The sequence below is a fragment of the Eriocheir sinensis genome, chromosome 46 (genome assembly GCF_024679095.1).
Source record: "Eriocheir sinensis breed Jianghai 21 chromosome 46, ASM2467909v1, whole genome shotgun sequence".
NCBI lineage: Eukaryota > Metazoa > Arthropoda > Malacostraca > Decapoda > Varunidae > Eriocheir > Eriocheir sinensis.
The window spans coordinates 10,325,239-10,346,115 of NC_066554.1; the positions used below are offsets into that span (position 1 = coordinate 10,325,239).

The following is a 20,877-nucleotide window of genomic DNA, read 5'->3' on the forward strand; positions in this document are numbered from 1 at the left end:
TGTGTGTGTGTGTGTGTGTGTGTGTGTGTGTGTGTGTGTGTGTGTGTGTGTGTGTGTGTGTGTGTGTCCATTCCTCTGCTCACTTCTTTGCTATTCAGTTTTCTGCGGTGTCATTTTTTTTTTCAACTTCATATTGGAACTGGCAGGGAACTCCGACTGCACACTGCCCAGCAAATACAAACTTCAAAGCGTAGCGATACAATAACCAATACAAAAACTTCAAAGAAAATATGACAAATTCAAACAGTGAGGAAAGCCTGGCGGTAAGGAAAGCAGGAACACGGAAACTAAAAAAACTCAAAACATCCATTCCAGTCCATTAAACATATTGCCACAACCAGCGGAACCTTTACAAATGCATTCTCTACCGACCTTCAAGCTACAGTCTGCGTGAGGGTGTTCCGACTACTGCCACGCCTTCCCGCCCACCACGCCCGCCACCACCTGACTTTCTCCTCATTACGGGTGGCTGTGGAGGTGGTGCAGGTGGAGGTGGTAGTGGGGTGGTGGTGTGGTGGTGATCATTTCCATATTTGCTTTTCTTAACTCTCCTCCGTGGTTCAGTTTTCGCTATTCTCGTTTCGCGTCTTCTTGTTCCACTTCAATTACATCCTTCTCTCTTTCCTTCGAGTCTCTTTTTTTACTTGTTCTCCTTTGCTTCTCTTGTTATTTCTTTTGTGCTGCCTCGTCTTTAAGATCTTGTTGCTCTTCTCTTATTCACTGTCACTCCCTCCTTTTTCTTATTTTTATCAATGTTTTTTTCATATTACATTTTTTTTCTCCTTTTTCTTCATTTTGCTTCTTTCTCCTGCTTCTCTTTCACCTCCTCCTCCTCCTATTACTCTTCTTTTTCTTTTTTCTTTTATTTATTCTTATTCTTTTTCTTATTCTTCATCTTCTTCCTCCTCCTCCTAATCCTCCCCTCCTCCTCCTCCTCCTATTTCTCTTCTTTTTCTCTTCTTTTTTATTTATTCTTCTTCTTTTTCTTCTTCATTTTCTTCATCTTCTTCCTCCTCCTCCTCCTCCTCCTAACCCTCCTCCTCCTCTCCTAATCCTAATCATTCCACTCCTCCTCCTCCTCCTCCTCTTCTTCCTTTTATTTTTCTCTTCTTCTTCTTCTTCTTCTTCTTCTTCTTCTTCCTCCTCCTTATCCTCCCCATCCTCTCTCTCCTCCTCCCCCTCCTCCTCCTCTTCCTTTTATTTTTCTCTTCTTCTTCTTCTTCTTCTTCTTCTTCTTCTTCTCCTCCTCCTCCTCCTCCTCCCCATCCTCCCTCTCCTCCTCCCCCTCCTCCTCCTCTTCCTTTTATTTTTCTCTTCTTCTTCTTCTTCTTCTTCTTCCTCCTCCTTATCCTCCCCATCCTCCTCATCCTCCCCATCCTCCTCCTCCTCCCACCCTCCTCCTCCTCCTCTTCCTTTTATTTTTCTCTTCTTCTTCTTCTTCTTCCTCCTCCTCCTTATCCTCCCCATCCTCCTCATCCTCCCCATCCTCCTCCTCCCACCCTCCTCATCCTCCTCTTCCTTTTATTTTTCTCTTCTTCTTCTTCTCCCTCCTCCTTATCCTCCCCATCCTCCTCATCCTCCCCATCCTCCTCCTCCTCCCACCCTCCTCATCCTCCTCTTCCTTTTATTTTTCTCTTCTTCTTCTTCTTCTCCCTCCTCCTTATCCTCCCCATCCTCCTCATCCTCCCCATCCTCCTCCTCCTCCCACCCTCCTCATCCTCCTCTTCCTTTTATTTTTCTCTTCTTCTTCTTCTTCTTCTCCCTCCTCCTTATCCTCCCCATCCTCCTTATCCTCCTTCTCCTGCTCCTCCACCTCCTCCTCTTTTTGTTGTCGGTGTCCCCCTGGTCGTGGGGTCAAAGTGCCTCGCTCCCACGATTAATTTCTCCCTTAACCTCGTCGTGTCCATTAACAGAGGGACACTTTCTCTCGTTCTTGCCCTTCTTGGGAGTCTTTGTTTTTCTCCTGTTTTTCTTTTATTTTCTTTTTTCACTTCCATGTCAATTCTCTTATTATTTTTCTCCCTCTTGAATGTTGTTGTTTTTATTCGTTTTCAATAATTATAGACGATTTAATACTTCTTGGGAGTCTTTGTTTTTTTTCTCCTGTTTTTCTTTTCTTGTTTTTTTCACTTCCATGTTAATTCTCTTATTATTTTTTTTTCTCTTGAATGTTTTTATTTTTTAATCGTTTTCAATAATTACATACGACTTAATACTTCTTGGGAGTCTTTGTTGCTTTTCTCCTGTTTTTCTTTTTTTTTTTTCACTTCCATGTCAATTCTCTTATTATTTTTTTTCTCCCTCCTGAATGTTTTATTTTTATTTTTCGTTTTTAAATAATTGTATACGAGTTTCACTGATTGTTTCTCTCTCTCTCTCTCTCTCTCTCTCTCTCTCTCTCTCTCTCTCTCTCTCTCTCTCTCTCTCTCTCTCTCTCTCTCTCTCTCTCTCTCTCTCTCTCTCTCTCTCTCTCTCTCTCTCTCTCTCTCTCTCTCTCTCTCTCTCTCTCTCTCTCTCTCTCTTTTACATATGATTGAATTCCCCTCTCACTCCATTCTTGCCCTTCTCCTATTTTTACGCACTTCTTTTTAATCTGTCTTTATCATTATTTTCTATTTCCCTTACGCACATATTCCACCAATTTCTACTCCTTTCTTCTACCTTCTTTTATCCGTCCCTGTCTTTCTTTCTTTCTACTTTCCTCCAGCTCCTCTTACCCGTCTACTTTTTTTATCCTTTTCCTCCCGTCTTAGGTTTCCATAAAAGGACATTCGGTTTGTCTTATTCCTATCTCTTAATGTATCGCTGCTTTCCCCTCTTTCCCTTTCTTTTTTTGTTCCCCTTTCTTTATTTTCCTTTTTATTCCTTTATTTTTTTATTTTTCCTCCTTCATTTTCCTTTTTTTCCTTCATTTTCATTTTTCTTCCTTTTTTTCTTCCTTAATTTTCCTCTTTATTTCTTCATTTTCCTTTTTATTCCTTCATTTTCATTTTATTCTTCCTTCATTTTCATTTTTTTCCTTCATTTTCATTTTTATTCCTTCATTTTCCTTTAATTTCTCCTTCATTTTCATTTTTATTTAATCATTTTCATTTTTTTTCCTTCATTTTCATTTTTTTCCCTTCATTTTCCTTTTTATTCCTTCATTTTCATTTATATATTTTTTTCTTCCTCCATTTTCCTTTTTATTCCTTTATTTTCCTTTTTATTCCTTCATTTTATTGTTTTATTCCTTCATTTTCCTTTTTATTCCTTCATTTTAATTTTCCTTCTTTCCTTTTTTCCTTCATTTTCCTTTTTATTCCTTTTTATTCCTTCATTTTCCTTTTTATTCCTTCATTTTCCTTTTTTTCCTTCATTTTCATTTTTATTCCTTCATTTTCCTTTTTATTCCTTCATTTTCATTTTTATTCCTTCATTTTCATTTTTATTCCTTCATTTTCCTTTCCCTTCCTTCGTTTTTTTCCTTCATTTTTTTCTTGTTTTTTCCCCTCCTTTCATTTTCCCTTCCTCCCTCCTGCCTCATATTTCATCATCCTCCCCCTCCCTTCCCCCTTCATTCCCTTCCCCTTTATTGTTTCTTTCCCCTTCCTTTATTTTCCCTTTTTTATTTCATTTTTCTTTTTTTTTTTTCTTTTCCCCCTCCCTTCATTTTCCCTTCCTTCCTCCTGCCTCAAATTTCATCCTCCTCCCCCTCCCTTTCCCCTTTCATTCCCTTCCCCTTCCTTATTTCTTTCCCCTCCGTTCTTCCCCCCAACCCTACATCCAATCACCTTCCCCTTCCCTTTCCCCCTTCACCCCTTTCCCCCTCCCTTCATTTTCCTACTCTCCCTTGGGCCCTACATCCCATCACCCTCCCTCCCCCTTTCCCCCTTTCCCCGCCACCCCTTTCCACCCCTCCCTTTCCTTTCCTTCTCTCCTCCCTCCTTTAACGAAGTCCTTCGCGCTTTGCCTCTTGTCTAACTCACTCTGTTGAGTTGTGCTAGCATTTGGCCCTTTCCCAATTTCTTCCCTAACTCTCTCTCTCTCTCTCTCTCTCTCTCTCTCTCTCTCTCTCTCTCTCTCTCTCTCTCTCTCTCTCTCTCTCTCTCTCTCTATCTCCATTCATTCTCTCTCTCTCTCTCTCTCTCTCTCTCTCTCTCTCTCTCTCTCTCTCTCTCTCTCTCTCTCTCTCTCTCTCTCCCCCTACTTGTTATTGAGTATTTGTTAACCCTTTCAGACGAGGGATCAAGGGATAAAGATGGTGTGGGAGGAAGCCATCACTGTATAGATAGAGTGACATTATATTCATTAACCCTTACACATTCTCCCTCTCCTTTATCCGCCATTCTCTCAACCCTTTAATTTCAGCGACGGCATTCCTCGTCTTTGTGTGTGTGTGTGTGTTTGTGTGTGTGTGTGTGTGTGTGTGTGTGTGTGTGTGTGTGTGTGTGTGTGTGTGTGTGTGTGTGTGTGCCTGCCGTGTGCGTGCGCCTGTCGCCTCCCCCTCACACCTGGTCGCCAATCAATCCCGGTGTGTTGCCCCGCGATACCTGTGCTCCCCTACGCATTTCTATTTTTATTATTTATTTCATTTTCCCTACGGCGTTACGGGTGCAGGTTTTCTTTATTTTTCCTCCTGAAGGTCAGATGTCAGTCATTTGAAACGGAGCTCCCGACGAACATTTTCTGCTGCAAATATACACGCACACACAAAATAATGCAATGAAAAATATGCGCGGAAATAGACACAATGGATGTTCACGGTCGCGTATATATGTGCTTATGTTTTAGAGTGCTTTCATATTAACTCATTTTCTGGAGTGGGGTTTTCCTTCCTGGCTGACTGAACAAGGAAACGAGAGCATCCAACACTCCGGGCAAGCAATAAAACACACATATGCACTCCGCTCACAATTTAGAACTCGCAAATTTGAATCTCTGGCAGGGATCGGAGAACTTGTGCCTCCCCTCTCTCTCTCTCTCTCTCTCTCTCTCTCTCTCTCTCTCTCTCTCTCTCTCTCTCTCTCTCTCTCTCTCTCTCTCTCTCTCTCTCTCTCTCTCTCTCTCTCTCTCTCTCTCTCTCTCTCTCGTGTTGTAGCCCCCGATGACCCCCCCGAAAATAGGTTAGGAGGTGCAGTAAGTCCGAGTCGTGACCTTCTCTGATGGAAACAGTGGAACTCCTCTCTTGTTCACCGTCAGGCAGGACTCCGGACACGGCATCACGAACACAATCTCACTTTCGGTACGCTACAACTTTAATACGTATATGTGCGCTATTTCTCTCTCTCTCTCTCTCTCTCTCTCTCTCTCTCTCTCTCTCTCTCTCTCTCTCTCTCTCTCTCTCTCACACACACACATACTCTCTCTCTCTCTCTCTCTCTCTCTCTCTCTCTCTCTCTCTCTCTCTCTCTCTCTCTCTCTCTCTCTCTCTCTCACACACACACACACACACACACACACACACAGAGCCGAAGCCCCTTCTCTCCCCTCCCACACACAACTTCCCTTAACAAAGTAAGTTACGAGATATATGGCCGAAATCCAATATTGTCCCTCTACAGAAAAGGTCGACAAAATTTATTAAGATATAGACACTTTTTTTTTAACAATATTGTGTGTAAATTCCTCGAAACTGTAAATAAAGTATGTGTAGAAAACCTGGAGAATAACTGTTTGCTGAGCGAGACGCAGACTGGTGTTAGAGGAGGAAAATCTTGAAAGTAAAATTAATATACAAAGGTTTAATGAAGGAGCAGAGGATGTATAGGAGGGAGAAACACGGATTATTTTGTATCTAAATGGTTTTGATTATTTTTTTTTGTTACAGCACAGAGAGGAACTCAAGGGCAACAAAAAGAAAATGAAGAAAAAAAAAGGCTCGCTAACTGTCGCTCCCACAAAGCAAAATGTATAGAGTGGCCAAAAGAGAGGTCAATTTCGGATGGAGAGGTGTCTTGATACACTCTTCTTGAAAGAGGTTACGTCATAGGTAGGAGGAAATACAGACAAAGGAAGGCTGTTCCAGGGGATGAAAGAATGGAGATGTTGGTTAACTCTTGCATAAGGGGTTTGGACAGTTTAGGGATGAGCTCGAGTTAGAAAGTCGTGTGCAGCGGGGCCGCGGGAGGGTGGGGGGAGGCATGCAGTTATCGATGTCCTAAGTTTTAGCAAAACTGGGTGTAAGCTTTGGTCACATACAAGAGGATAGGCTTATAATAGATTAAAAACATTCATAAACCGTTATTACAATATGAAACCGTAGTTTGTAACCACAAAATGAAGAACACACAATATATCAAGATATCTTAGTTATGAAGAAAAATTAAACAAACACAACACTAAAAGGAAGAAGTGGATAATAACCCACGTCTGATAGACAGATATGTGACTGGAAAATGAAAAAAATGTAAATGGTTATAGACTAATTCCTACCATCACGAACACACCTAAATAACGGTACGAAAAGGGAGACGGAACAAAAGATTCAGCATATCCATCAGAGTAATCGACGGATGGAATGCCTTCAAATATTAAACTGTGCACCAAAAAATATAGGGAGGTGTAATGATTCAAACCGTGAGAGAGGGTTTGAAGACGGTGCATTACGAGCATAAATCAATCCAGTAAAGCTGCAGATTGTTAAGAACACACACACACACACACACACACACACACACACACCAAAGCTGGGCACTTGCGGTAATTTATTCGGTACTGCGGTACTGCGGTACTACCGCACTACCAAACCGGTACCGCAGTACCACAGAGGATTGCTGAAAGTACCGGAGTACCGGTACCGCGTTCAAATTTCCTGCAGTACTTTTCGCGGTACCGCCAAACACTTTAAAGAAAAATATTGATAATAATTAATGAATAAATAAATATGTAAATAAAAGTAACAATACCACTGTTTGAGGGGGCCGGGGGGGGCACGTGACCCACCAGACAGACAGACAGACAGACATACGCACAGACACCGTGGGAAAGAGGGGAGGCAGTTTCACTGAAAAGGATGGGTACGTATTGTTAATTAAAAGGATGTGATCTTTCATCGGAGGGAGGTTGGAACCAGAATTTTTTCACCTATGCTTTTCTAGGAGGAATCATACTTGCTTCTAAAATTAGTCAACACCTCATAACTCCTATAGTACGTTAAATAAATTCATCTTAAATTGCGTGCGCGCCGATTATCTCGCTATAACTGGCAATAGAGAAAGAAGAGGGAGAGAGACACGTTACTAACGTGTACCGTGCTAACGTAGACGGACTTAGAACGTGTAACGTTCTCACTCTAAGTCCGGGCTTAACTTCACTACTGGCAGGTCGGTGAAAATCTTGCTCCAAGGAAATGATCTATTAAATAATTACCTGTAATATTATTGTTATCTACAACATTATTATGTTACTTATTCCGGGCACATCTTTCCTACTGGATAGTTTCCACCTAATCTCATGTACACTACATGTGTATTACTTTTGTACAGTCTTCTCAATTGTAAGTACTTGTATTAAAATGTGATTTTTTGGCGTTTAATTATTTTTTTTTTATTTTTTACCTATAGGTGTTTTTGGTAATTGGTGTCGCAGAGCTATTTTTTTTCCTCTTTTTAAGTGCTGGTTTAGAAACCAAGTACCGCAGTATCGCAGTTCCATGGAAGGCACCAGGGGGGGCGGGAAACGTACCGGAGTACCGCGGAACGCACTGGGGCTGCTGAGGTACCGCAGTACCGCGTAATGCAACCCCAAACTTTTGGTACCGCGCCCACCACTGACATACACACACACACACACACACACACACACACACATCATCCCATACAACCCACACTACCTCTTTCTTTCCTCTTCATCCCAGCAGTGGTTAGCGCCGTAAACACCAAAATAAACAAATAAAAGAACTTAAAATATGGAACATTACGCGTTTGACCGATCCTTTAGACAACACGAATTGAATGGGCATGAATAGGTAAGACATAAAAATAGTCTAAAACGTTTCGGCGTGGAAGCACCCACACATTTGACAAGCCTTTCCTAGGAGTTGTGGGCATTTCCAGTGATAGTTTTATGACCCTGATGGTAGTGTGACCCTTCCTCTGTGCCGTGAACCTAAAGAAACACACATTTGCTAAGGCTTTCCTAGGAGTTGTGGGCATTTCCAGTGATAGTTTTATGACCCTGATGGTAGTGTGACCCTTCCTCTGTGCCGTGAACCTAAAGAAACACACATTTGACAAGCCTTTCCTAGGAGTTGTGGGCATTTCCAGGGATAGTTTTATGACCCTGATGGTAGTGTGACCCTTCCTCTGTGCCGTGAACCTAAAGAAACACACATTTGCTAAGGCTTTCCTAGTTGTGAGCATTTCCAGGGATATTTTTATGACCCTGATGGTAGTGTGACCCTTCCTCTGGACCGTGAACCTAAAGAAACACACATTTGCTAAGGCTTTCCTAGGAGTTGTGGGCATTTCCAGTGATAGTTTTATGACCCTAATGGTAGTGTGACCCTTCCTCTGTGCCGTGAACCTAAAGAAACACACATCTGACAAGCCTTTCCTAGGAGTTGTGGGCATTTCCAGGGATAGTTTTATGACCCTGATGGTAGTGTGACCCTTCCTCTGTGCCGTGAACCTAAAGAAACACACATCTGACAAGCCTTTCCTAGGAGTTGTGGGCATTTCCAGGGATAGTTTTATGACCCTGATGGTAGTGTGACCCTTCCTCTGTGCCGTGAACCTAAAGAAACACACATTTGCTAAGGCTTTCCTAGTTGTGAGCATTTCCAGGGATATTTTTATGACCCTGATGGTAGTGTGACCCTTCCTCTGGGCCGTGAACCTAAAGGAACGCACATTTGCCAAGGCTTTCCTAGGAGTTGTGGGCATTTCCAGAGATAGTTTTATGACCCTGATTGTAGTGTAACCCTTCCTCTGTACCGTGAACCTAAAGAAACACATTTGCCAAGGCTTTCCTAGGAGTTGTGGGCATTTCCAGGGATAGTTTTATGACCCTGACTGTAGTGTGACCCTTCCTCTGTACCGTGAACCTAAAGAAACACACATTTGCCAAGGCTTTCCTAGGAGTTGTGGGCATTTCCAGGGGTAGTTTTATGACCCTGATGGTAGTTTGACCCTTCTTCTGTACCAAGACTGAGAAAACACTCATTGAAACGCAATTGATCTTCTTTACAGTCTTTGGAAATACCTGATGTGAGTGCCGGAAACATCTGAGAACACCCACCGTAACTTCCTTCTTCCCTCCGTCACGCACACAACATCATCTCTCTCTCTCTCTCTCTCTCTCTCTCTCTCTCTCTCTCTCTCTCTCTCTCTCTCTCTCTTCTCCTTCACACACACGAGCTTCATCGCCTCCCCTCCCTTTCCCCCGCAGTGGACGCCGTGTATGCGCTGGCCTGGGCCCTGCACGCGCTCCTCAAGGACAAGTGTGGCGCGATGACGGTGTGCGAGGAGGTGCTGCCGGCGCCCTCGGGTCCCATGATGCTGGAGTACATCAGGAACGTGTCCTTCATAGGTAAGTGCTGGGTGGTAAGGTATTAAGTAAAAAGAAGAATGGGGAGGAAAAAATAATAATAGAAGAGGTAGTAGTAGTAGTAGTAGTAGTAGTAGTAGTAGTAAAGAGGAGGACGAAAAGGTTCAGAAAGAGGAGAAGCGGGAGGCAGAAGTGGAAGAGGTAGAACAGCAGGAGAAGACTAAAGGTGAGGAAAAGGAGAAAAGAGGAAAGCGAATCTAAAAGGCAGGTGGAAGTGCAGGATTAAGAGACGGAGCAGGAGGAGGAGGAGAAGGAAAAGCAGGAGAAAGCGGAGAAAGTGGAAGGGTGGGGCGTCGGAGGGTTTGGGGTTGTTTTGGTGATAAATAAGGCGAAGGACGAGGAAGAGAAATCGATGGAGGAGGCACTGAAGGAGGTGGCGAAGGTGCTGGAGGTGAAGGAGGGCCGAAGAATTGGGGAGGAAGGAGGGACCACTGACGGAAGGGGAGGAAGTGTATGTGACGTTGGTGGTGTTTGTGGCGTTTGTTATGGTGGTGTTTGTGTTGGTGGTGGTGATGCTGGTGGTGGTGATGGCGGTGTTTGTGGTGTTTATTATGGTGGTGATGGTGGTGGTGATGGTGGCGGTACGATATCTCACTCTTTCTTTTTGTTTGTTTCGATAATAATGGATTCTTGATATTTATGTTTCACTCCTCATTTCCCATTCATATTTTTTACTTTGTTATTTTTTTCCTATTGTTGTTGATGGTGGTGGTGGTGGTGATGTGTTCGTGTGTGTGTGTGTGTGTGTGTGTGTGTGTGTGTGAAGTTGATAATATCTCGATGATTTACTTTGCGCTTCATCTCTCTCTCTCTCTCTCTCTCTCTCTCTCTCTCTCTCTCTCTCTCTCTCTCTCTCTCTCTCTCTGATCTCCATGTCAATCACGCTTTTTTTCCTCTTCTCTCTCTCTCACCAGCTTTACTCAAGTGCTCCTTCCTGTTATATATTCCCTCTTGAGTCTCCCCTGATTTCCTCTCGCCCACTCATACTCCTTTGCTCCTCCTGCCTCATCATCCCTTTGCTCCTCTTTACTTTCGATCATATGTTATAATTAATTCTCAAGTACCTTCCTCCATTATTTTCCTTTACTTGTCCCTCTTTCCTTTCAAACGGTTATCATTGTTTTTTTTTTTTTCATATAAGTTCTCTCGTTTCCACATCCCATTTTCTTTTTCCTTCTTTCAGTGTTAGGTTTTCATCATTCCTGTTCAATCTTCTTTCTCCTTCCTTCCTTGCTCTTTTACGCGTTTGATCATATGTCCTAATTAATTTTCTAGCATTTCTCTATATTATTTTCCACTTCTTCCTCCTTTTTTTCTTTCCTTCCTACGATTATTATTATTATTATTAGCCTTTTTTTCCATCATAGGTTCTGTTCTTTACGCATTTAATTTTTTTCCTTTATCATGTTAGTTGCTTTTGGCCACTCTATTCTATTTTGGAGCAGTAAGTAGCGGGCTTTTTTTTTCATTATTTTTTGTTGTTTTTTACGCCCTTGCACTGCCTCCTCTACTGTAAAAAAACAAAAATAAAAAAAAATATCCGTTCATTCCTCTTTTTCTCCTCCCTCATTACGTTCATGTTCCCGTCACTGTCACTCCCGTTCACTAATCGCCATTCATCGCCTTGCCTACCCGCTCATTATCTCCACTCTCCTAAGTCACTATTATGGATTCGCTCTTTCCTTCGCCTTCCAATGTCACTTTCTCAAATATGACGTCCGGTTCTCTTCTCTTCATTTGCCTCATATCCTCCGTTAACGTAACCCATTTTTCTCTCCTATCATCATTTAAAGTTTTCCTTCCCAATTGTTTTTTTTTCTAATCGTGTTCTTTTCCTTTCATTTTTATTTCATCTTATCCTCTTCTCAACGCTTTTTCTAATATTCTCTTACCATTTTATGTTTTGCTAACCCGATTTTCCTTTTCTAATAACTTTCTTTTCCTTTCATTCCTGTTGTTCTTCACAGTTCTATTTTCCTTTCATTTTTATTTCACCTTTTCTTCCCTCTAACGCCTTTTTTTTCTCTCCTTATATACTTCAAGTTTTCCAAGTCTAATCTTTCTTTTTTCGTCACTTTTTCTTCCTTTTCATTTTCATAATTTTCCACTCAGTTCTGTATTTTTCCTTTCATTCCGTTTTTAACTTTCCTTCCCTCTAACGCCTTTCCTTCACCTCTAATCTCTTTAACTTTTCCTAACCCTATTTTTCTTTTCTCATCACTTTCTATTCTTTTCATTCCTATTTTTCCTTTCAATCCTTTTTTGTTCTTTCCTACATAAATTTTCCGTTATTTCCTTTTCTCGTGATTTTCTCTTCCTTTTATTTCTATTTCTTCTTTCTCTCCTTTTAACACCTTTTCCTCACTTCAAGCTTTCCTAATCCTATTTTTCCTTACCCATCATTTTCTTTATCTTTATTTTTTATTCCGACTTTTTCTCTCACTCCTTTTTTTTTCCTATCATCTCTATTTCAACTTTTCTTCCCCTTAACGCCTTTTTTTCTTAAGTTTTCCCAACCTTATTTTCATTTTCTCATCACTTTCTCTTCCTTTCATTCCTATTTTTCCTCACTCCTTTTCTTCCTGTCATTTCTATTTCAACTTGTCTTCCCCTTAACGCCTTTTTTTCTTAAGTTTTCCCAACCTTATTTTCATTTTCTCATCACTTTCTCTTCCTTTCATTCCTGTTTTTCCTCACTCCTTTTCTTCCTGTCATTTCTATTTCAACTTGTCTTCCCCTTAACGCCTTTTCTTCTCAAGTTTTTCCAACCTTATTTTCATTTTCTCATCACTTTCTCTTCCTTTCACTCCTGTTTTTCCTCACTCCTTTTCTTCCTGTCATTTCTATTTCAACTTGTCTTCCCCTTAACGCCTTTTTTTCTTAAGTTTTCCCAACCTTATTTTCATTTTCTCATCACTTTCTCTTCCTTTCACTCCTATTTTCCCTCTCACTCTTTTTTCCTGTCATTTCTATTTCAACTTGTCTTCCCCTTAACGCCTTTTTTTCTCAAGTTTTCCCAACCTTATTTTCATTTTCTCATCACTTTCTCTTCCTTTCACTCCTATTTTTCCTCTCAGTCCTAAACTGTTCTTTCCTACACCAGTTTTCCCTTTCCTCTCAATTTTCCCCAATTTTCCTTTGCCTCACTCACTTTCCTTTCCCTTCACGTAGTTTCCCTTGCCTTCTCGTACTTCTTTTACCTTCCCATTTAAGTTTATTCCTCCGCTTCTCTCCAGGCACTGAAGTTTTCTTACTCCCCTCAGCTCCTCACCTTTTTTTTTCTTTCCTTTTTCTCCCTCGTTTTCTCCTTTACGTTTCTGCTTTTCTTTCCGTCTCAAGTCAACTTTTCCCTCCTTAATTCTCACAGCAGAGCATTATTTTCCAAGGTCCCTCTTCCCTTCTTTCTCTACCTGCCTCGCTTACTGCTTTTTATCAATTCTTTATCTTCCTCCCTATCTCATTACCGTCTTTTATTCATTATTCTCTTTTCCGGTCATTTTCAAGTTTTTTCCCTCTTCCTCTTCCTCCCCTCTCAGTTCCACCCTTCACTCTTTCACTTGTGCACGACTCTCTCTCTCTCTCTCTCTCTCTCTCTCTCTCTCTCTCTCTCTCTCTCTCTCTCTCTCTCTCTCTCTCTCTCTCTCTCTCTCTCTCTCTCTCTCTCTCTCTCTCTCTCTCTCTCTCTCTCTCTCTCTCTCTCTCTCTCTCTCTCGTTACTTATTCAACCTATCGCCATCTGTTTCCTTTTCGCTTTTACTTTCACTTTCGTTTTCTTCTTTTTCTTTTTTCTTTTTCCTTTTATTTTTTTTATTCTTTTTATTCTTCTTTACTTCTTGTTTCTATGTTCTTGTTTTACCTCCTCCTCGTCCTCCTCCTCCTCCTCCTCCTCCTATTCCTCCTCCTCTCTCGCAAGCTCAACCAATTTTTTTCAACCTTTTTTTTTCACTTCCATTAAAACACTCACTCTTTTCCCTTACATCCAATCCTCTACCCTTCCTGTCCTACTCTCTCTCTCTCTCTCTCTCTCTCTCTCTCTCTCTCTCTCTCTCTCTCTCTCTCTCTCTCTCTCTCTCTCTCTCTCTCTCTCTCTCTCTCTCTCTCTCTCTCTCTCTCTCTCTCTCTCTCTCTCTCTCTCTCTCTCTCTCTCTCTCTCTCTCTCTCTCTCTCTCTCTCTCGTGCATGGACTTCGGTAACACTTCCATGATTTATAAAAGCAAAAAAAAGAAATGTTTTTCCACTGGTTAATCCTGAAACTTGTTACCGCGGCTTGTTATCCCGACCTGCTGCTTGCCTGCCCGAGGAGGAGGAAGAGGAGGAGAAGGAGAGGAGGAGGAGGAGGAAGAGATAGATGAGGGAAAAGATGATGAAATTGTGAAAAGTGTATAAGAAGTGAAATTAGGATGAAGCGGAGGAAGGGGAAGAGAAGAGGAGGAGGAGGAGGAGGAGGAGAAGGGAGAGAAGGAGGAGGAGATAGATGAGGGAAAAGATGATGAAATTGTGAAAAGTGTATAAGAAGTGAAACTAGGATGAGACGGAGGAAGAGGAAGAGAGGAGGAGGAGGAGGAGGAGGACAGGGATGAGGAGGAGGATGAAAATGTCGTTCGTTGATGTGTTTGCCAGTCTGGTTATCTTGACGGACCTTCATTTTACCTTCCTCGGGCTTATCCACTCCTCTGACTCCCCCCCCCATACCCCCAATCCCTCGTTCCCTCCCTCCATATCCACATACCCCCTTCCCTCCCTCCTTCCCTCCCTCTATAACTCCTAACCTCCTTTCCCCCTTCATTACTCCCGTCTTTCAATCCTTACGCTTCTATTTCCCTCCCTCACTCTTTATACCTCCTAATCTCCCTTCCCCCTTCATTCCTTCCCCCTCCTTTTCCCACCCTCCCATCCTCCCTCCCTCCTATCCACATGGCTACTTATCTCGCTTCCTTCCTCCCTATTTCCGTCTTTAACACCTCACTTCTTCATTGCCCTCCCTCCCTCCCTCCCTCCCTTCATCCTTCAATCCTTCCGTCTTTAACTCCTTACCTCTGCATTTCCCTCCCTCCCTTCCTCTTTCCTTGCTTCCATCTCTTAGTCCTCTCTTATCAGTTCCATTCCTTTATTTTCTTTCCAGCATCTGATTCAATCCCTCACTTTTTCCCTCTATCTCTATCTTTCGCCCTATCTCTTCGTATCAAAATTATTTTCAGTATGTCGTTTCATCTCTCTCTCTCTCTCTCTCTCTCTCTCTCTCTCTCTCTCTCTCTCTCTCTCTCTCTCTCTCTCTCTCTCTCTCTCTCTCTCTCTCTCTCTCTCTCTCTCTCTCTCTCTCTCTCTCTCTCTCTCTCTCTCTCTCTTATCTCTTCTTCCATTTATCCCAATTATAGTTTTGTTTATCTTGTTTAGTCGGTATTTTATTGTGTTTCTTCTTTTTTTTTCATTGTTTCCTTTTCCCGTTTTTTTTCCTTCCATTCGTCTCAGTTTCTTCTTTTTAAATCACTTGAATCCATTATGTTCCACTTTATTGAAGCTTAATTCTCTTGCGTTTACAACCTCTTTCTTTCTCCGTGTCCACTTTCCCCAAACTTCATTCTTCTCAAGTCTTCTTTTTAAATCACTTGAATCCATTATGTTCCACTTTATTGCAGCTTAATTCTCTTGCGTTGACCACTTCTGTCTTTCTCCGTGTCCACTTTCCCCGAACTTCATTCTTCTCTGTTTCTTTCTCCGTGTCCACTTTCCCCAAACTTCATTCCCTCTCAAGTCTTCTTTTTAAATCACTTGAATCCATTATGTTCCACTTTACTGCAGCTTAATTCTCTTGCGTTAACCACTTCTGTCTTTCTCCGTGTCCACTTTCCCCAAACTTCATTCTTCTCAAGTCTTCTTTATAAATCACTTCGTCCTTTCTTAACTCTTCTTTTCTCCTGCTTTACTCCTTTTCTCCGCTCCAATTTTTTTTTTTGCACGCTTTTTTATTTTTCAATCCTCTACTCCTTCCATCTTTCTTCTTTTTCCATTTCACTGTCTTTTATTCTTTTCCTTTCTTATTTTTTCAACCGTCCATCTTTTCATTCTTCAACACCCTCCTTCTTCCTTTCCTTCCACCCCCCAACTTTCCATTATTTTCCATTCATATTTTTTTTCCTGTTTTTCTTTCCCTCCTTTCCTCGGCTGCCTCTCTCTTTCCCTCTCTTCTACCTTCCAGTCTTTTTTTCCATCTTTTTCTCTTTTCCCTCCTTCCCCCAGCTGCCTCTTTTTCTCTCCTTCCATCTGTCTAACTTCAATTCTTTTCTATTTTTCTTACCGCCCTTTTCTCTTTTCCCTCCTTTCCATGCTGCCTCTTTTCTTTCTCAACTTCCTTCCATACTTTTCCACTCTTATTTTCCTCCCGTTCCTCTTTTTCCGCTCCTTTCCACAGCTGTCTCTTTCTTTGCCTCTTTTCATCTCTCTTTTCCATTCTTTTCCTTTCTCATTTCCACCGGTTCCTTTTTCTTTCCTTCCTTCCATTCTTTTCCTTCCTTATTTTCTTCCTTTCCTCTTCTTCCGCTCCTTTCCACAGCCGTCTCTTTCTTTGCCTCTTTTCATCTCTCTTTTCCATTCTTTTCCTTCCTTATTTCCGTCCTTTCCTCTTTCTTTTCCCCTCCCTTCCACAGTCGCCTCTCCAAGCGCTCCGTCCACTCTTTCCACCCCTCCTCCGCGGCACTCCACCTCTCCCTCGCTCCACTCGTCCCTTCCCTTCATTTGCCTTCACTCTCCACCCAAGTCCACGACCCCTTCCGCGCCCTCCTGTGTCCTTCAACAACTTTGCGCCCAGCTGTGAACTCCCTCGCTCGCTCCCTCCCTCCCTCTCGCCCTGATTTTCCTTCAACGGTGTGAATTATCGCTCAGACAGGGAGGGAAGAAGAGGAGGAGGAGGAGGAGGAGAGATTGAGGGTCACGATGGAGGTATGAACGAGAGGAGGAAGGAAGGGAGGGACGAAAAAGGGCGATCATCTTGAATCCCTCCATCTGCCAGACTCTCTCTCTCTCTCTCTCTCTCTCTCTCTCTCTCTCTCTCTCTCTCTCTCTCTCTCTCTCTCTCTCTCTCTCTCTCTCTCTCTCTCTCTCTCTCTCTCTCTCTCTCTCTCTCTCTCTCTCTCTCTCTCTCTCTCTCTCTCTCTCTCTCTCTCTCTCTCTCTCTCTCTCTCTCTCTCTCTCTCTCTCTCTCTCTCTCTCTCTCTCTCTCTCTCTCTCTCTCTCTCTCTCTCTCTCTCTCTCTCTCTCTCTCTCTCTCTCTCTCTCTCTGTTTCAACACCACGCCCTCACATCTTCACGACCAATCTCTCCCAGCCCACAGCAAACTCCATCTCACATTTCACACTCTCTTCCAACTCTATCTCGCCCCATCGTTCCCTTCCCCTCCCCTCCCCAACACCCCTCACCCCACCCTCACTGACACCCCACCCTTCCTCTCCTTTCCTTCAGCGACCGCCATCCCTGTTTTACCCACTTCCCTCTCCTCTGTTCTCAGTTTTCCGGTGTCGTCTATTTTATTCCTTTTTCTTCTTCGTGTTCTTCTTCTTCTGCTACTTCGACCTTTGCTTGCTCCTTATTTTCCTTTTTTTCTGTTTTTTTCCTTTGTTTCGTCTTTTGCTTCTTTTTCCTCAGTTTCATCTTCATCCATTTTCTTCACCGTCTTCATCATCACTTTCTTTTAAGGCTTTTGTATTATTCTCTTCGTCATCTCTCAGCATACTTGTCTACAATGCAACTTTTCAACTTTTTCAGCTTCTTGTTCTGGTTCTTTGGTTCTTTTTGTTATTCGCTTCCTGTTCTTGTTCCTGTTCTCTTTCTTTGTTTTCTTTTCCCCGTGTTTTCTGTTTCTCTTCTTCATTTTGTTCTCCTTCCTGTTCTTGTTCCTGAAATTGTTCTTGTTCACGTTTTTATTGTTCTTGTTCTTCTTCTTCTTCTAACACTTGGTTGTTGTTATTTTCTTCTTCCTCATCTTCTGTTATATTCTTCTCTTTTATTTTCTTCTATTCCCTTCATTGCTACCCTCCTCTTCTTCCTTTTCTTATTTTTATTCCTCCTCCTTCTCCTCCTCCTCCTCCACTTCCGCCTACATCTCCTTCTCATACGCCTAACCAATCAAATCCTCACCTTCTGTTATATTCTTCTCTTTTATTTTCTTCTATTCCCTTCATTCCTATCCTCCTCTTCTTGCTATAGTATTCTTTCTTTTCTGATTTTTATACTTCTTCTTCCTCCTCCTCTTCTACCGCCTACATCTTCTCATACGCCTAACCAAACAAATCCTCACCTTCTGTTATAATCCTCTCTTATTTTCTTCTATTCCCTTCATTCCTACCCTCGCCTAACCAAACAAATCCTTGGCACAACCTTCACCCCTCGCCGTTCCCATCTCCCAGCGTCAGCCTCCTATCCACAATGTCTTCCTCTCCGTCAAACAGGGCGGCAGGGTCGGGAGGTAAAGTTCAACGCGGACGGGGACGCTCCAGGCAGCTATTTCATCTACCAGTACCAACGCGTCCCGCCCAGCCCCCACGGTCACGACTACGACTACGTCCTCATCGGCAACTGGACGGAAAGGTTAGACAGAAAGAGAGAGAGAGAGAGACATGAAAAAATAAACACTAGTTCAAAAAGAAAAATAAAAAGAAGAGTATGGAAGGAGTGAGAGGGGAAACTAATCAGATGCAAGAGAGAGAGAGAGAGAAAGGGGGGCATCTGTATGTTCCGCAGTCTTTTTAATTTTGCTGGTATTGAAGTTTGACGTCACTGTGTGTGTGTGTGTGTGTGTGTGTGTGTGTTTAGTTAGTGCCTTAAGTATGGCTAACTTCCTAAATACATCTTGATAGCGAGTTCTGCCATGCAAGGATGAGTCGATATATGTATCTCCGTGTGTGTATGTATGTATGTGTGTGTGTGTGTGTGTGTGTGTGTGTGTGTGTGTGTGTGTGTGTGTGTGTGTGTGTGTGTGTTTATCGAGTTCAGTACAGAGGATTTAAAGTTAAGCTCGTGAAGTCCAGTCCATTACTCTCTATGTTTTCCTTTGTGTGTCCGTCTGTGTGTCACTCTGATTGCAAATGTGTGTGTATGTATGTATGTATGTATGTATGTATGTATGTATGTATGCAATTATGTATGTATGTATGTATGTATGTATGTATGCAATTATGTATGTATGTATGTATGTATGTATGTATGTATGTATGGACAGACGGATAGCTGTGTAACTGTATTTGTGTGTATGTGTGTGTGTGGCTTTTGTCCTTGTATTAATGACAGAATCGTTGTTTTGGTCAGCATGAATATGTCATCCGATGTGTTGTCAGCCCGTTCATCTGTCTGTCGGTCCGTGTGTGTGTGTGTGTGTGTGTGTGTGTGTGTGTGTGTGTGTGCGTGTGTGTGTGTGTGTTTGTCTGTGTGTGTGTGTGTGTGTGTGTGTGTTGTCTCCGTATTTCCTCGCTGCTGTCATGTGTCCCCGTGTTTGCATATTGACTTTGCTATCTTGCTTTTTTGTGTAGTGAGTTGTTTTTTTCAGTGTGTGTGTGTGTGTGTGTGTGTGTGTGTGTGTGTGTGTGTCGGCACGTAAGTTGACTCAGTAAAGTTGTGTGCATTGGCAACATTGTAACTCTGGTGACATTGGCAACTCTGCAGCATTGATGGAGGATGGTAACACAACGCATGCGCTTGTTTGTGTGTTTGTTTGTTTGTTTGTTTGGCTGCGTGTTTTTGAGTCACAGTGGACATGAATTGCTACTACATCAACAACAACAATAATAACAATACCTACTACTACTACTACTACTACTACTACTACTACTATTACTACTACTACTACTACTACTACTACCACTACTACTATTGCTTCTACTACTACTCTTACTAATCAAACAATTACTACAAGTTCGTATTGAAATCACATACAATTACAAACATTAAATTCCTAAATATGTGTATCCTACCCTGAATGTGCAAACCCAACCATTAAAAGCTCCTTCCAATACAGGTTTTTCTCCCTTTGTATGGAATTCGTTGATGATGTTTGATGTTATACAGTTTGATGTTATACAGTTTGCCGTGTGCTACCACCTACTTTTCCAGATCACGGTCACCACAACATCCACAGAAGATACACATAGAGAAGTAGACTGGGAATATGTAGAAGCAAGATTAGGATGAGTTGAAAACATGTAAGAGTTGTCACATTTCTCAGGGACTGGATATGAAAGTTTTCAGTATGTGATTTGTAAAGAAAGCATTTGTAAGAACGGATATATAATAATTAAGGTTAGCTAGTGGGAAAGAACGTTAACAGACTTGTGAGGAAAAACAGGATTTCTCAAACGTTTCAACGAGAACAAACGTTTACCTGATGTCAGAAAAAGTAAAGAAAATTAGGAAAGTTCATCGGCCGCTTGTATATCCAGCCAATTGGGAACGTGACGGGCGTTAGGATGGAGCGTCTGATTGGTGAGCTGACGAGAGGAGGGCGAAAGTTTTCCCTCTTGAACGCAGGGACGGCCAGGGCGTGGTCTGATTCTCCTAACTCAGGCCGTGTTAGTGTAGGTCGGCGAGGCATTGTATGAAGGTACAGGGGGTGGAGTCCTACCTCTCCATGGTTGGTTGCAGGTGAATAGAAAGTCATGAATGGCGTAAGAGGTACAGCAGGGGAGGGTCATGTTCGTCTGTAGGCCACCAGAAATCAATATCAACTTCAGAGGCTACTACACTGGGCAAATTTTCCGTGGATCTTCAGTCAAACCACGATTCCCGCTGGCGTGGTTCTCATATTTCCGTGGTTTTCTGGCGTGTCCACAATCTTCCAAAGCTACAGTAGATTTCACCGAAGGACGACGGTATTACTCATCACCATCATCAGCAGTAATAACAAGAAACAAATGAGAACCACGCTAGCGGAAATCGTGGTTTGACTGAAGATCCACGGAAAATTTGCCCAGTGTAATAGCCCCTTTACTGCCAAGTCGCACAGGAATCCTCATCATCTATTTCCCAAGTCAGAGAGTTAGGCAAGTGTTGCAATATTAGATAAACAGAGAGTCATGAATATCTCCTCAGACCCATTAAGCGCAGGTCACTAGAAAAGCATATAAATGGATTACCAAGTCACATAGGAAAGAATAAAGAAGGTATGGAGCCAATGATACAATTGGAACAGGTAGGGTATTGCGTAAGGCTATCAGATAATTCATGTGAGGGTCAAGTATATAGAAAGGTCACCATGAATCAATATTAACTATTTGCCAAGTCACACAGGTAAGGGTAAGTTATGAGTCAGGTATTGATGCACTAAACAGGGATAACAGATGCAACAGGAGAGTGTCAGTTAGTCAT

General features: G+C 42.3%; 1 protein-coding gene across 1 annotated transcript in view; it reads left to right on the forward strand.

Moving 5' to 3' along the window:
• LOC126980934 (metabotropic glutamate receptor 7-like) overlaps nt 1-20,877 on the forward strand; it is a 200,819-nt gene that overhangs the window by 117,924 nt on the left and 62,018 nt on the right. The window contains exons 7-8 of the mRNA XM_050831391.1: nt 9,370-9,510; nt 17,970-18,108. Coding sequence (XP_050687348.1) covers nt 9,370-9,510; nt 17,970-18,108 — 280 coding nt within the window. The remainder of the gene's footprint in view (nt 1-9,369; nt 9,511-17,969; nt 18,109-20,877) is intronic.